This window comes from Talaromyces proteolyticus (assembly GCF_021365285.1).
Source record: "Talaromyces proteolyticus strain PMI_201 chromosome Unknown BGW36scaffold_9, whole genome shotgun sequence".
Taxonomy (NCBI): domain Eukaryota; kingdom Fungi; phylum Ascomycota; class Eurotiomycetes; order Eurotiales; family Trichocomaceae; genus Talaromyces; species Talaromyces proteolyticus.
The window spans coordinates 723,591-739,272 of record NW_025764285.1 but is presented as its reverse complement, the minus strand read 5'-3'; the positions used below and the strand labels follow the sequence as shown (position 1 = coordinate 739,272).

The 15,682-nt window shown below is 46.0% G+C and overlaps 6 protein-coding genes across 6 annotated transcripts; 2 read left to right on the top strand and 4 right to left on the bottom strand.

Annotated features, from left to right (window-relative positions):
• Positions 1 to 1,550: 1,550 nt before the first annotated feature.
• On the top strand, positions 1,551 to 3,439 carry BGW36DRAFT_383723 (phenylalanyl-tRNA synthetase beta chain cytoplasmic). Its single transcript, XM_046216706.1, has 2 exons — positions 1,551 to 3,136; positions 3,195 to 3,439. Exons 1-2 carry the CDS (start codon positions 1,668 to 1,670, stop codon positions 3,286 to 3,288), a joined length of 1,563 nt encoding a protein of 520 aa, XP_046069464.1. The 5' UTR covers positions 1,551 to 1,667; the 3' UTR covers positions 3,289 to 3,439.
• Positions 3,440 to 4,067: 628 nt separating this feature from the next.
• BGW36DRAFT_300219 (40S ribosomal protein S21) lies at positions 4,068 to 4,409 on the bottom strand (the record flags this gene model as incomplete). The annotated part of the gene is made up of 2 exons (XM_046211605.1): positions 4,068 to 4,296; positions 4,378 to 4,409. 2 exons carry the CDS (start codon positions 4,407 to 4,409, stop codon positions 4,068 to 4,070), a joined length of 261 nt encoding a protein of 86 aa, XP_046069463.1.
• A 323-nt stretch (positions 4,410 to 4,732) lies between these two features.
• On the bottom strand, positions 4,733 to 5,849 carry BGW36DRAFT_429823 (putative NUDIX family hydrolase; the record flags this gene model as incomplete). Its single annotated transcript, XM_046220742.1, has 3 exons — positions 4,733 to 5,325; positions 5,375 to 5,730; positions 5,797 to 5,849. The coding sequence occupies 3 exons, from the start codon at positions 5,847 to 5,849 to the stop codon at positions 4,733 to 4,735; spliced, it is 1,002 nt and encodes a 333-aa protein (XP_046069462.1).
• Positions 5,850 to 6,252: 403 nt separating this feature from the next.
• BGW36DRAFT_383716 (putative IMP dehydrogenase) lies at positions 6,253 to 8,417 on the bottom strand. The gene is made up of 3 exons (XM_046216705.1): positions 8,077 to 8,417; positions 7,713 to 8,021; positions 6,253 to 7,515 (listed from the first exon to the last, which is right to left on the bottom strand). Exons 1-3 carry the CDS (start codon positions 8,267 to 8,269, stop codon positions 6,374 to 6,376), a joined length of 1,644 nt encoding a protein of 547 aa, XP_046069461.1. The 5' UTR covers positions 8,270 to 8,417; the 3' UTR covers positions 6,253 to 6,373.
• Positions 8,418 to 8,598: 181 nt separating this feature from the next.
• On the bottom strand, positions 8,599 to 9,250 carry BGW36DRAFT_383715 (uncharacterized protein). Its single transcript, XM_046216704.1, has 2 exons — positions 8,872 to 9,250; positions 8,599 to 8,820 (listed from the first exon to the last, which is right to left on the bottom strand). The coding sequence occupies exons 1-2, from the start codon at positions 9,154 to 9,156 to the stop codon at positions 8,704 to 8,706; spliced, it is 402 nt and encodes a 133-aa protein (XP_046069460.1). The 5' UTR covers positions 9,157 to 9,250; the 3' UTR covers positions 8,599 to 8,703.
• A 1,024-nt stretch (positions 9,251 to 10,274) lies between these two features.
• Positions 10,275 to 15,370, top strand: BGW36DRAFT_301553 (putative ras GTPase activating protein; the record flags this gene model as incomplete). Its single annotated transcript, XM_046211699.1, has 3 exons — positions 10,275 to 14,097; positions 14,151 to 14,429; positions 14,481 to 15,370. The coding sequence occupies 3 exons, from the start codon at positions 10,275 to 10,277 to the stop codon at positions 15,368 to 15,370; spliced, it is 4,992 nt and encodes a 1,663-aa protein (XP_046069459.1).
• Between the last annotated feature and the right edge of the window lie 312 nt (positions 15,371 to 15,682).

Here is a 15,682-nt window from a genome sequence, read left to right as displayed (position 1 = left end):
CGGTGTAAAGTGCAAACTGGTCAATGAGTAAGTTATCTATACTCTCACATGCCAATTTTCCCCGCACAACCACTGTACAGAACATGAATTACTTGTATGGCTCGGTAATACCACGACGAGAAACCGAGCTAACCACCACGCGTTCCGTGGAATCGAAACAGCGCTATCTGGGGCAGCTCGTCCAGGAGTTCCACCGTGTCGGCATAGCGGACCACAAAAGATTTAATATTAGTAGAATGGTGAACTGCTGTTCGCCCTGAACCCCCGCGGGCCCTTTTTTCCGAGCAAGTTGAGATTTCTAATTATTATTTACTGTTACATTCGGCCACATTTTTAGGAGCTGTTGTAGAGCTTCTTGGTGAACACAAGACAGCATGGGCAGTTACCAGAAAACTCGGCTCTTGGCGACCAAGACTTCATCAATTGATATCTTCAACCATCCACCTTCAATCAGCCCTTCCAACTTCCCAGTTTATCTTGCATATTTAGTGAATTATTGTAACAGTGAGGTCATCACTTCCCTCTGCACTGTAATTACTACTGCTCACCGCACGTTGAAATTTATACTTTACTAGTGAAATTACAGCGTCAGATGACTAGCGGTAGATTGGACAACCGCATTAAGACAGGAATTAATATTGAACAACATTATTTAAATTTTTAAATTTAAATCATGATCAACTGTTAACATTAAATCTAAATCAGGCTATCAACTATCATAATGGTCGGATTTTCCAATGAAAATCTGCCGGTAGGAACCTAACATGATACCGCATGGTGACTCTTCGATCTCAGATTCGATCGATTAACCAAGTTTCATAGCGAGTTTCAGATATCAATCTTTTGCATCCCCAAGCTATGACATTCTTCTTATTGGGATGTTCCTGGTAGTCTTGCAGATCTGAAGGACACGTACATACGCCCGCCTATGATGCCGGTGTCCTGACGATGATCATTATTTCGAAAAGTATCTAGTCATATCGATCATTACTTGTTGTCGTCATGTGGATCGTCCCTCCCCAGTCATCCCAGACCTTTGCGATGCCAAATGCTGTCTCACCACCCAAGTGCGCGAATATTAGAGTCTGTGGTCCAATGGTTAATCGTCTACACCATCATTATTTCGGGCAGTTCGATCACCATGAGTGCTGAAATCATTGTCCTCTGTATCGGGACGATATCTAGCGGTGAAGCCTGTGAATTATCACCGACAATCCATTTTTCATTTTCTAGTAGATTTGAAGGACTAATTGTCATTTGAAGCAATTATATACAAACCCTTTCACGGACCTGCCGTTTCATCGTTTTCCCATAGAACTGCAATCCGCAAGAGATACGTAATGTAGTTCATTTAGAAAACATGGCTAGCAGCTTACTCTTAGCACACCCAGTTGCGACTAGCATATTTCTGTCTAAATATATGTCTTGTTATGAGGTTTCAGAGGATGTATATATATGATGTTTTTGTGTCACGTGATCCAGGCACCGTGGGGTGAAACTGCACAGTGAGTGCGTCTATCTCTCCGTATCGAAATTTGATCCGTCCGAAGAGTCATCGGCGCACATCACCGACTACCGACTGGCATTTATTATTCTCGAAAAGTGGTTCTGCCACACCACCAACACCCATTTTCGTTCCACCGGTGATTCATTCCCCGATCGCAAAAATGGCGTCTGACTTGACCACACCTGTGTTGGATGCCCTTGCCTCGTCCGATGGCCCTATCTTCTCCACCGATGCTTTCCCCTCTGCCCCCTCCACGACGATAAAGGCCTCGCTCGACCGTCTATCCTCGAGATCAATGGTTGAATATGAGACGAGTGAGAAAGAAATTCTCGTATTAACCGAAGAAGGAGAATCGATCGCCGCCAGTGGCTCTCACGAAGCTAAGGTGTTTGATGCCGTCGTGGCAGCCTTGGATGGTCTGAAGATCACAGATCTACCTGGAATTGTCGGCAAAGACGTCGCTAAGGTTGGACAAGGAAACGCATTCAAGCGAGGCTGGATTAAAAAGGACAAGGATTTACTGCGGGCAAATACGGACAAGATCCTCGACGAAACTAGGGAACAAATAGAGACTGTCAAGAACACTCAGACTCATCCCGATAGCAAGGTTGTCGCGGATTTGAAGAAGAGAAAACTTATTACCATCCAGAAGGTTTTCAGTTTCAAGATCTCCAAGGGCCCTAAATATGCCAGGGAATTCGTTAAAGAAGAGACAGACCTGACTGCCGAGATGTTGGCCAATGGCTCATGGAAGACCGTCCACTTAAAACCCTATAACTTCAAGGCCAAGGGTGCGCCGACACCCACTGGAGCACTTCATCCTTTGAACAAGGTGCGACAAGAATTCAGAAACATCTTCTTTGAAATGGGATTCGAAGAAATGCCTACGAATCGTTTCGTCGAAACCGGCTTCTGGAACTTCGACGCCCTCTATGTGCCACAACAACACCCCGCCCGTGATTTGCAGGACACTTTCTACATCTCCGATCCCCTCAAGGCAGATCCTCCTCGCGAAGACCCTCCAAACGACCCACATCTCGTCAAGACATCTTCCATGCCATCATCTGCGAAAAAGACCGAGGATAAGCCTCTCAACTACCAAGAATACTGGGACAATGTGCGTGCTGTCCACGAAACTGGCAAGTATGGATCTGTCGGATATCGTTATCCATGGAATCCCGATGAGTCTTTACGACTAGTGCTCCGAACACATACAACCTCGGTGTCAACATATATGCTACACAAGCTTGCCGCCAACCCACGCCCAGCACGCTACTTCAGTATCGACCGCGTTTTCCGAAACGAGGCAGTTGACGCCACCCACTTGGCCGAATTCCACCAAATCGAAGGTGTGATTGCCGATTTTGGATTAGCACTGGGTGGTTTGATTGGTTTTATGGAGGTCTTCTTCGCGAAGATGGGCATTCATCAACTACGCTTCAAGCCTGCCTACAACCCTTACACTGAGCCTAGTATGGAGATTTTTGGATATCACGACGGACTCGGCAAATGGGTGGAAATCGGAAATAGCGGCATGTTCCGTCCGGAAATGCTTGAGCCTATGGGTATCCCTAAGGACATGCGTGTGTATGGATGGGGTCTGAGTCTTGAGCGACCCACGATGATCAAGTGAGTATATTCATGTATAATATAGAACAATCGCAGCTCTGCTAACAATACTGGCTAGATACGGTGTGAGCAACATCCGAGAGCTCCTCGGCCACAAGGTTGACCTCAACTTCATTGAGACGAATCCTGCCGTGCGTCTCGAAAGGGACTAATCAGATTTACGTATTGGATGTTAGGAAATATCCAAATGGAACGAGTCATGATCGGCGATATAAAAAAAAACCTATGAAGTGCCTCTGGATACCTATGTATGATAGAACTACGTCCAGATAGATGAATAAAGCCAAGCAGGATACCATGTCTATTCCAAATTACCAACTCATTATATTCACTACATATTATTCAGAATAAATATTGTCCCACCCGTATCTGTGCCTCGGTCCGTGATCTCTGAAAATCACCGCGGCTCTTCAGTAGGAGGATTCTAATATTCGGCTGATGGATGTTTTACGATGTCTACCTCCTCTCTCATGGAAGACAGGAGTGAGGAGGCCTTGATATGCCGATAGCACTTAGCATTAAAGCAGAAGAAAAAGAATGAAATATGGAAAAAGCGCAGATATCGATATAAAATGTCGGTTTGCCGTTCATTTTATTTTGGAATGGTTAGAATTGAGGTATCCTTAATTATCTCCTCTGTGTAAAAAAAGAAAAGGAATTGTCCTGATTGACACATCACTGTTCTATTCGTCCCTTTTTCGCTCTTTTACTGCGTGTTGGGAACACAGCGCTGCCAAAATCAAACTCCATTCTCCCTTCTTCCACACCAGTCCGTTGAATGCGTGTATTCATTTCATACAGATTTCTAGATTTCCAATCAGCATCGGGATCCGCAGTTGTACACTCTTAATTTCACGTATGAGAGCATTGTATATGTATAATAAACTCACCATCACAGCACTCTTTTCATACACCCAAATCATCGACCCATTTATCGTTGAGCGCTCCATACATTCTTCAAGTAGCCATCCCGCTGGGTTAGGCGGTTGATCGAGTCATCAGCCTCGCCGCGCGCACGAACGAATCCGCTCAGAGCATAAACCTGGTTCTCGCCAGTGTAGCGACCGTTCTCATCGACTTTGCCGACGGAGAGCTGGACGGAGGCGTGGTCATTGGCCTTGATGATGCGGTTGGTGGCCGAGCATTTGCGGGGGACGTAGCTGCAAGGAAATTTTTGTTAGATCTTCAATACTTCTCGTATTTTTTATCGTTGAAAAGTAAGGAAAGAGTAGGAAACGAACAGATCGACAATCTCTCCCTTTTCGTTCTCCATTTTGGCAAATTCTTGGTTGAATCGTCGGTTTCAAAAAACGAGTTGACGGTGGAAGGAGACTTGCTGGCTGATTTCGCTTGTCGCTATAGCCGATCCGTGAAAAGAATATCGGAAACGGCGATTGTGGGTCATGTGACTTGTTATCGAGGTGCGTTTCGTTAGGTGAGTGCGTCGCGGATAAATACGGTGCACCACCTACTGCCCCACTCCATACCCTATCTTATGTATTTTCAATTCACGGCCATATAGTTTTTTCCATCAATGCGTCTATTATTATTTCTACAGTAGCAGACGACGTTATATACACGATGATAGTGGTTGAGCTACAAATTAACCTTGGAATTTTCCCTCAAAATATCTTTCTTCCACCGCACCTCAACCTTGCGAGGGCCTTCCTTGCCAAATTTCACCAAGATAACCCTATCACTCTCTCCCTTTCTGTTTGAACCATGAAGCTCCGGGCCTGGATGGTCGAGGGTGAGTACTGCCCTATTGTCGTCAAGCAGCTTCATGCTGCGAGGCGAAATGCACTTGTCGGTCCACGCCGGGCTTCCAGAGTGCACAAACTCCACAAGCTGCGCTCGGCGTCGCTGGAGTGTCTTTGATGTACTGTCGTTGCCATCTTGATCCAGAAATTGCGAAACGAGTGATAAGAGCATAAACTGTGGCGGGTAGAGGATAATCTCGCCAGAACGAGCTTTTTCTAACCAGCTAGATGCACGTAGAAATCGGGCCTCGTTAATTTCAATTCCTCCATCAGATGTCGGTACTTGAACTTCTTGTAGGCCGCCTTTAGGTAAACCATGTGCATTTTCTGACTGCTCGACTAGTGGTAAGAAGTACAGATACATTTGGGTTGTAAATCTCTTTGGGAGATTCGGCGGCGTTATCCAACGTGTAAATGGGATTAAACCAGCTATTCCTGTGGTAAGCAAATGAAAGATATTGAATAAGCATATACATACCTGTGTCAGGCTCTGCAGCGGTATTTTGCCCATGGAGCCACTCAGAAAAGACTATTTTATTGTTATGAATATCCTTCCTACCACGTTCCTTCTCGGCGTCATTAATATGAACAAGTTCACCCGAGACACGATCCTTTGCCAGTAGAATACCGCTTTCTTCAAAAAGCTCTCGGATAGCAGCTCTTCGATAGTTGATGGCATCATCATGCCGTGTGATGTCTTCGACAGGAGGGCACTCACCGTCTTGCTCTGAGGATATGTTGCCGCCGGGGAACACATGTGCAGAGGCAAATGAAGTGGATGTCTTCACTCTGTGTAGCAACAATACTTTATTTTCTGGAGAGATCAGGACGACGCTAGAAAGGTGTTTGTTAATAAATATAAACTCAATATGTGAAACGGTAATATCCAGGCCAAAGTACCTCGAGCTCGGTCTAGCGACGGCAATGTCTTTCTTTCCCGATTTAGTCGACATTTTTAGCGACTGATCATATGGGTGAATGCTACTTCTAGTTCGGCAGAATGTTGAGAATCTAAACCGATCAATCCTCACAGGCTCGTGATTGGCTTTGCTGCGTGGCGCGTTATAGCCAGGGAAGAATGTCCTGAACAGTGAATAATAAGACGATTTTGTTGCTAGAGCACTGTCGAATTTGAAAAGAAATGGCATCGTTGTGCCAAACCAGAAAGACAGAAAGCCAACAAATAACGTTGACCTCGGTTGTATTAATAGACGTTTTAATGGAATACCAGATACATCGAATTTGGGAGCGACAAGGTTAAACGCGGGGAAGCTGCACGGCCGAGGTTCGTGGAAGCAAAGCCGATCCGCCCTTGGTAACTAGGAGACTACGCTCGTCTAATGCAGTATTGAACACCAAATGGAAAAAAGTTAGATATTCAAATTTTTAAGGTAATCACATTCACTCAAGACAGTCATTATCAATACATCACTAATTCATTTTGAAGTGCTCGATCGTAATCTTCAATTATAAGCGTCTACGAGTACAATTTCTTGTCGTAGCTGTGCAGACCGTGGACATTGCCTTCCGCCTGAGCACTGCCACTGCGCACCTCGAAACGAACAGTCTTATTATTGACGTTTTCGTGTAGCGCTTTGATGCTTTTGACACCAATTTCCTGCAACGAATGCTCAACACCAGCAATGAGATATGGAACAAACTTAGTCACGGAACCACGGTCCAAAACAGACCCAGAGACACCCTGGGCAACAAGGACGCGGTCTTTCTCCGAGAAATATCTGGCAGTTCCGGCGTTTTGAGCTTTGCCTTCCTTTCCAGCTTTGGTCGTCTTTCTATCTTCCATTACGTCAATGCTACCCATACCACGGTAAGCCTTGACTAGCTGGCCCTCGCTGCTGACAAAATATTCGCCAGGAGACTCGGTTGTACCGGCAAGGAGACCGCCCATCATGACTGTCGAAGCGCCCATAGCAAGACCCTTGACGATGTGGCCGACGTTCTCAATACCACCATCGGCGATACAAGGCACACCGAAGCGGGCAGCGAACGAGGAAACACTGTGGACAGCCAATGCCTGGGGGCGACCGACAGCCATAACCTCTTGAGTGATGCATGCACTACCGCTGCCCATGCCAATTCTCAGGCCATCGGCACCGGCAGCAATGAGGTTCGCAGCTTGCTCGCGCGTGACAACATTACCGCCAATGACATCAATTTGAGGGAAAGTCTTCTTAACCCATTTAATCATGTCGATTTGATATATGCTGTTGCCTTGGCTGCTGTCGATCACAACAATGTCTAAACCAGCATCAACAAGTAACTGCAATCGCTGCTTGTCGTAATCCCGAGTTCCGACAGTGGCAGCGGCAATAAGCTGCTTGGAGTCAGGAAGCTTAGATGCCAGAGGATAGTGCAGATTCTTTCTCAAATCCGAGCGCGAGAGCAAGGAGACAAGATTGCCATCCTTGTCGATGATGGGAAGTTTTCCCTTCTTCGAGTTGCGCAACACCTCATTAGCTTCGGCAAGGGTGGTACCAGCGGGGGCAGTGACGAGATCAGTAGACATAACTTGGGTTACAGGATCTTCATCTGAGGTATGAAATTGGATATCACGGCTAGTGACAATACCGACGAGCTTGGAGCGAAGGGTTCCGTTTTCTGTTTCACAGATTGTCAGCAATTTCACATAAAATGAAAGCCTTGTTTTCCCGAAGTAATAAAGCAACATGTTCAGATAGGAATCTTGTTCTCCACATGGCAGCTCTCGCTACTACGGTGGAACGAAAGTTATATAAAAAAAGATTTAAAGCATCATAAAAACTCAAATACCAAAAGGAAAAGAAATTTAGACCCACCAGTTACTGGGAAGCCGCCAAATCCCCAGGTGGACTTGAGTTCCTTTGCTTCAGCGACAGTGGTCTTGGGAGATATGACGACCGGGTCCAAAATGAAGCCGTTCTCGAATCTCTTCACTTTGCGGACCATCTCAGCCTGGTCTTCGGCTGAGCAGTTGTGGTGGATGACACCGAGGCCACCAAGCAGTGCCATGTGAATGGCCATGTTGTGCTCAGTGACAGTGTCCATAGGAGAAGACAGAAGAGGAGTCTTCAAACTGATTCGCTTCGTGACTGGAGTTTCAAGAGAGACATCGGAAGCGGGAAATCCTGTCAAACGATTAATACACAGGTCGGCAACGATTCCTCAGGCGATATATCGCACCAATGTAGCCAGGCAGGACCAAGAAGTCATTGTAAGTCAGTGCACCGTGCTTGTCTGAGTCAAGTAAGGCGTCGACATCCAAACCATCTCTGGTTGGATAGTCTCTCTCCAGGACTTCCAAAGCCGTGGTGAAGTCCTGGATTTCTGCCTTGGTGGGGAGGAGCCCTTGTGCGTCACCATTGGAGATGGTCATGGCGAAAGTACGGGCTTTGAATTAAAAAGCTCGTGGAATATAATAAAGGGCCAGAGCCAAGTGAGAAAACAGTCAACGGAAGCTGCGGAGATAGATTCCTGCTGACGGGGAGAAGTTTCCTTTCCCAAAGAAAAGAAAGAAAAAAAAAGAGGAAAGAGGGAAATCCGGCTCACAGCGTTGATAACTTTTTTTTCCGTCAGTTCTGTGGGGCCAACGCCGCGCTAGCGCTAGCCTGCACCTGCCACTGGCTGGTGGCCTGAGGCGGTGAATCGCCGCTTCTGACCTTCATTACCATTCAGAGAGAGCAAGCAAATGCCAGCAATGAGTTATTTTGCTAGAAATAGGGAAAGCATGTATATTCCACTCTATCATTAATCACTTCAAAATACTCAGGGTTGCTGACATCAATCAAAATTAACAAATCGAACGTTTCTCTAATAAATAAGCCAAGATCCTGCGTTCTGCAATGCATCATCCCAGCCATCTACGTTCTTCCATGTAGCCACGCTCTCGATCTCATCTTTGCCGAGCTTAAGGCCATTGTAGAGGTGCTTTGTGGCCATCAATAATCTATCCCGAGTGTAATATCTGCCAAAGCTTACCGGAAACATTCCTTCGCCTCCCCGTGGCCCGCATACCGTAGCATCGGGGCTTTCCCACCGAATATCTTTCTCTACTTTGTCATACACAATCCGGAGCACGTAAACGAGGGGCTCGTTTTTGAAGAAGAACTTGAGCGTATTGGGGATCTGGGTTGCTGAGGAGAGATGAACGAATCCCGATCGTTGATCCAGATCGCTGACAGGCAGTTGGTCCGGTAAAGTCTCGGGAATGGGTGCGGTCGATGGGACAAGCTTGTATACGTATCTGGGGGCGTTTGCACTCATTTTGTCTTTTGTATTCTTAATCCGTTGGATTGTTAGGGCTATTTTCGTCAGAAAACACAAGATCAATTGGAGTGTTGAGATTGCGTGCCCAATCTACGTAGATGAATGGCGGATTGTGGGGCTACCGATTGAGTTGCATCCGTTTTATATTTATCAGTCCAATGTCGTGTGGCGCATACACTATGCCATTTGGGATCGGCAACTGCTCCTGGGGAAAGTGACAATCGAATGATTTGACCCATAAGTTTGATCACTAATACTCTGATAGTCAGTGATGATTGTTGAAGGAGGGGGACGCGGCTAAAAGTCTTATTACAAGCATCGATTGGTTTCTTATCTGATCCGATTGCCTCATACAATATCAGCAAAAGCCGACTCATTCAACTTAAGAAACTCGCTTGTGTAAGGTTTGGTCTATCTACACACTATTCTTTATTTTTATCTGTCGATTTCATCAAATATTGTACTCAAGAATCTTAATTTTTACCTGGCATGGGAAAGATAATAGAACATTGCAACTCCTCACAATATATATATTGAAGGCGGATCAATACTCGCTTACGAAATTTAACACCAGGGTCTGACTGCATATGCACATGGCAACCTTCTCTACGATGAGGGCATCGTAGTTGAATGATATATCTAAGAAAAAGTACTGCTTTGTAATGTTTGCACACTCTCATTGGTCACGTGATAGAAACACGGGCTGTGGGAGAGGCGGCAACGCGCCACTATACCAAATTGGGAGAATTGTAAACAAGGTAAACAAACCCCTCCCGCTGAGGGCAGGAGCGACCGGGCATAGCACAGCCTGACTACTCCTCCGCCGACCAAGCGTCCCTTAGCGAAGCCTTGACTATCTCGGCTGCGAGGTTACTTCGCTAGTTGCTTCTCTCTCGAGGCTCAAAGACGTCCCTTGAGCCTGATCCTTCTCTAGGATAAGTTTCCAAGGGCCATCTCATAAGCACAAACCATCCCTTGGATCCGAAAATCTTACGCGACTACATCTTTCACCAATTTTTGGTCCCAATCAACGGCGCAGGCATGCGTTCCGGCGTGCAAAGACTTTCGCTTGACCTGCACCTTGTCGCATTCAATAACGCGCCCAACGCTCCGTGATGTCCAACGCAACATCGTTCAGACGATCGCAAACCGACCTCGGACCCTCGACTTCAAATCCAATGCGGCATGACTCGACAGCCTCGACTGTGTCATCAGCCTACACTGTCTTCTCAAACTCAGATGTTCCCAGTCGGACCAGTACCATTTCCTCGAATGCATCGTCACTAGCCAGCTTTGGCCACAGACGTGGCAAAAGTGAACTAGGTACTTTCGTGCCAACCATGGCCACCATGCCTGAGAAGAATGTCACTGCAGCAGAAACATACGGAAGTATCCGGCGCTCGCTACGACCACTGCCACAAGCACCAAATTCTTCGCCAAAGAGCTCGCTAAAGGAAACGACTAACCGCCATGCTAGGAGCTATACCATTGACGAGACCGCATATCGAAATTCTGTTTCCCCAGTTGGCACACCGGAACGCAGGATAAGATGGCAAGAAAACGAAATATTAGATCACCAATCATATTCTCCGACACCTCCTCGTCCGAAGTCTCAGCAATCGCAAAACCATTTTAGTCCCCATCCGCCGACCTTAACCACGGCATTCACCGCCCCTGAACTCGAAACCTTCCAAAAGTCATCTACCGGTCACCTTCGAACTCTCTCAAAGTTTGCCAAATCCGGGGAAACCGATGAGTTTGCGATTGATTCAACAATACCGTCCGTTGTTGGACTTCAGGGTAGAAGACGTCTTAAGCGGTCGGATTCAGTACGAGGAACTCCTCATCCAAAAAGAAAGAATTTACCTGCATCCTCCTGGGCCGCAGGCAATTGGATGGACAAGCAAAGACAGTTCCTTCAAGCCTACGAATATCTTTGCCATATTGGAGAAGCGAAAGAATGGATCGAGGACGTCATTCAAAAAGAGATCCCACCAATTGTTCAATTGGAGGAAACTTTGCGTGATGGCGTAACTCTGGCTGAGATTGTACAATCTCTATATCCTAATCGAATGCTGCGCATCTTCCGACATCCAAAGCTTCAGTACCGTCATTCAGACAACATTGCGCTTTTCAACCAATTCTTGGATGAGGTTGCATTGCCTGACATATTTCGCTTTGAATTGATTGACTTGTATGAGAAGAAGAATATCCCCAAGGTGATTCACTGTATCCATGCCCTTTCGTGGTTATTATTCAAAAACGGAATTGTCGATTTCCGTATTGGTAACTTGGTGGGTCAACTTGAATTCGAACATCATGAACTCGAACAAACGCAAAAGTGTCTGGATAAATCTGGTGTTAGCATGCCTAGCTTTTCTGGAATGGGGGCTACATTTGGTGCAGAACCGGAGCCTGAGCCTGAACCGGAGCCACCCGAGACCGAAGAAGAACGGATAGAACGCGAATTACATGAGAATGAGACGTCTATAACTGATCTTCAAACACAAATACGAGGCGCTGTCCTACGAATCCAACTAGGACAAACTATGAATCAGCTTTGGGATAACGAACATTGGATTGTTGATCTCCAGTCTAGGGTACGTGGTGACTGGGCACGCCAAATTATCGGCTATCGATTGAGCATGCGTCAATTTGCGGTCAGCCTGCAAGCCATTTCCCGTGGTTATATAGTGCGTGCTAGGAGAGAGAGGGATGAGAAGTGGTGGAGAAGAAAGGTAGACGATGTCCTGAGAATACAGAGCTTGGTCAGGGGCAGGAAGACTAGGAGCCAAGTTGAGCACTTAAAGACTAGGATCCGAAAGGAGGTGTCAGGAATTAAAACCTTCCAATCCGCAATTAGAGGAGCCTTGCAACGAAAACAGGCTTTCAACCAAGTTGAACAAACCAGAGGCGCCGAGTCAGAGATAATGTCTCTTCAAGCTGCCGTTCGAGGTATGCAACTCCGTTCTCTATTGAGCAAAAACGCTGCTCGGCTCCGGGTTGAAGCTCCATCCATTGTCTTCATTCAATCAGCTGCTCGAGCTTTAATGGAAAGGGCCCGCCTAGCAGAATTAGAGGACAAACTTCAGGGTTTAGGTAGACATTGGTCTATTTTGCAGTCTTCCATTAGAGGAAGAAAGGTTCGCAAGCAGCTCGAGATTTTTCGAAGCCAACTAAGCGAACAGCGGGAGTCGGTGATACTACTTCAGAGCGCTGTTCGGGCAAAGGGTACTCGATCAAGAATCGACGGGCAAATGGCCTTGCTGAAACAAGAAGATCATCAAGTTACGCTTTTACAGTCAGGTATTCGAGGTATGCAGTCGAGGCATCAAGTCAACGCCAATCTTCAAGGTCTTCGACAAAACGAAAAGACGTTTATCACACTCCAATCTCTTGCCCGAGCCGCGATGGCCAGGAAAGATATTGGTCAGCTACTTTATCAACTTGATGATTGTGATAATGAAATCATACAGCTCCAGGCCCTTGCCAGAGCTGTGCTTGTTCGTCTTGATGTTGGAAATCTATTGTCCGACTTGGAGGCTGAAGAAGACATAATCGTCAATCTCCAAGCATGCATCCGTGGAAGCTTTGTACGACAAGCCTTTGCTGAAAAACAACGCTTTTTTCGACAAAACATGGAAAAGGTCATCAAGGTGCAGAGCTTCGTCAGAGGCAAAATACAAGGCCAGGCATACAAGAGCCTTACAAGCGGCAAGAATCCGCCAGTAGGAACAATAAAAGGCTTCGTTCACCTGCTCAACGACAGTGACTTTGATTTTGACCAGGAAATTGAATTCGAGCGACTCAGGAAAACAGTGGTTCAACAAGTACGACAGAACGAAATGGCAGACCAATATGTCACGCAACTGGATATTAAGATCGCTCTGTTAGTTAAGAACAAAATCACTCTGGACGAAGTTGTCAAACATCAAAAGCATTTTGGGGGACACTTCGGATCCCTTCTGTCAAATTCCAATATGTCCTCGAGAGACCCATTTGACCTCAAAGCCCTGAACAAGAATTCGAGAAAGAAACTAGAGCAATATCAGGTCCTGTTCTTCCTTCTTCAAACTCAACCACAGTACCTTGCCAGATTGTTCCGCAAATTACGGGAACAAAACTCTGGGGAGAAGGAGTATGAAAGGACAAAGCACCTAATCATGGGACTTTTCGGCTACTCTCAGAAGAGGCGCGAAGAATATTATCTCATCAAATTAATTGTGAGGTCCATCAAAGAGGAAATCCAAAGCTGCCCGTCTCTCCAAGACTGGGTTCGATGTAACTCGTTCTGGATCAAACTTTTCACAGCTTATGTCAAGTCACCGAGAGATCGGAAGTTCCTACGTGAGGTTTTGAACCCACTTGTAAACGAATGGGTTCTCGAGAACTCCGAACTCGACCTTGAAAGCGATCCCGTGCAAATCTATCGTTCAGCTGTTAGTAACGAAGAACTTCGCACGGGCCACAGAAGCAGGCGTCCACTTGATGTACCAACAGAAGTAGCCATCCGGGATCCAGAGACGCGAGCGATCTTTATTCAACATTTGCAAGATCTTCGCGACATTACTGATCAATTCCTAGGGAGCTTCCAGGAGTGTCTTCTACGAATGCCGTTTGGAATTCGTTATATCGCAAAAGAGCTGTATGAATGTCTTCTTGCTCAATACACCCATGAGGACCCTGGATTCATCCTTCAAGTGGCCGGCCAGTGTATCTGGAAGAACTACTTCCAGTCTGCAGTCCTTGAACCCGAGAAGCATGGTGTGATAGATCGTGGTTTGAACCCCAAACATAAGAAGAATCTTGGTGAAATTTCCAAGGTGCTTTCCCAAGTGGCATCAGGGCGATTGTTCGGCAACGAGAATGTCTACCTCCAACCATTGAATAATCACGTAGGGGACTCGATCTTACGTCTTGGGGAGATTTGGGGGAATCGTAAGTCTAATCATCTTAGTATCTTTTCAGGTCGAGGTCTAACTATATTATAGTAATATCGGTACAGGATGCAGAGTCTTATTTTGACATCGATGAATTCAATGATCTCTATGCAAAGACTAAACCTACACTGTACATCAAAATGTCCGATATTTTCTCAATTCATCAACTGGTCGCAAATGATGTCAATTTCTTATGCACGACACGGGATGACTTCCTCAAGGACATCATACGGGAGCTCGGCAATGTTAAATCTAATGAAAGTGAGCTCATGACAGTCAGTACATCGGAGATCAGTTTGACGTTACACCCAAGACTCGCGAACACAGAAGGTAGGAGCTCTTTCTTTCCGCCACATTTTCAATAATGCTCATGGAATACAGATCCCGAAGCCAGCATCAAGACCCTATTTATGGAAACAAAACGATGCATTCTATATATCATTAGGGTGCAGTCAGGGGCAAACCTCATGGACGTCATGCTTAAACCGCCCACAGAAGAGGATGAGCAACGGTGGATGTCCCTTGTTCACGAGGAACTCTCTACAAACAATAAAAGGAAAGGCGCCTACTCGGAAGCAAACACACTCCTCGATCTCAGCACGATGAGTTACGCCGATTTGAAGAGTGTTGCACTCGAAAATATTTTACAGTTAGAAGCAGCAGGGAAAATCAACCGTCACAATCAATACCAAGACATCTTGAATGCAATCGCAGTGGATATCCGAACCAAACATCGACGCAGAATCCAACGTGAGCGAGAACTTGAGAGCGCTCGGTTGACCTCATCGAGGTTGAACGATCAGGCTGTCTATCTGGAGCAACAATTAAAGACTTACAATGATTACATTGAGCAAGCAATGATCACACTGCAGAATAAGAAAGGGAAAAAGAGGTTTTTGCTTCCCTTTACGAAACAGTGGGACCATGAGCGTGAGTTACAGAAGACAGGACGCGTTTTCAAATTCGGCTCGTACAAGTACTCAGCACGCAACCTCGCCGACAAGGGAGTGCTGGTACAGTGGAAAGGCTACACGGAGCGCCAATGGGATCGAGTTGACCTTACAATCTCTAGTAATGAGGTTGGAATATTCACGCTGGATGGAAGCAGTGGTAATATGATGATACCTGGAGCAAACGCTCAGGTACCGCTAGACGATCTTCTCCAGGCGCAATTCAACAACACTCAATTCCTAGACTTTTTCGAAGGCTGTCTCCGTGTTAATGTCAACCTCTTTCTGCATCTAATCATGAAGAAGTTCTATAACGAGTAATGGTTTTTCTTAGGTCTTTTCGATTGTTTTCTTTGGAAATTGATACGAGCGTGCATGATGGTAACTCTTTGCTTACGGCTATTGCTTTCAATTATGTCCCTATGTTAGAGGGATGGGCGAGATTATGGATATGGGGGTACAAAGACGGCGCAGTTTTTCGTCATGGTTTATACGCCTACTGATATAGCATTTGTTCTTAACTCAGTATTTTTTATTCGACCTTGCAACGTGCCGTGTGCAGGGATGGTCGATTGCCTTGGCTAGCTGGTGGCATTGATATTTGCGTTTTCTTGTACTATTTGTTTTCGAACT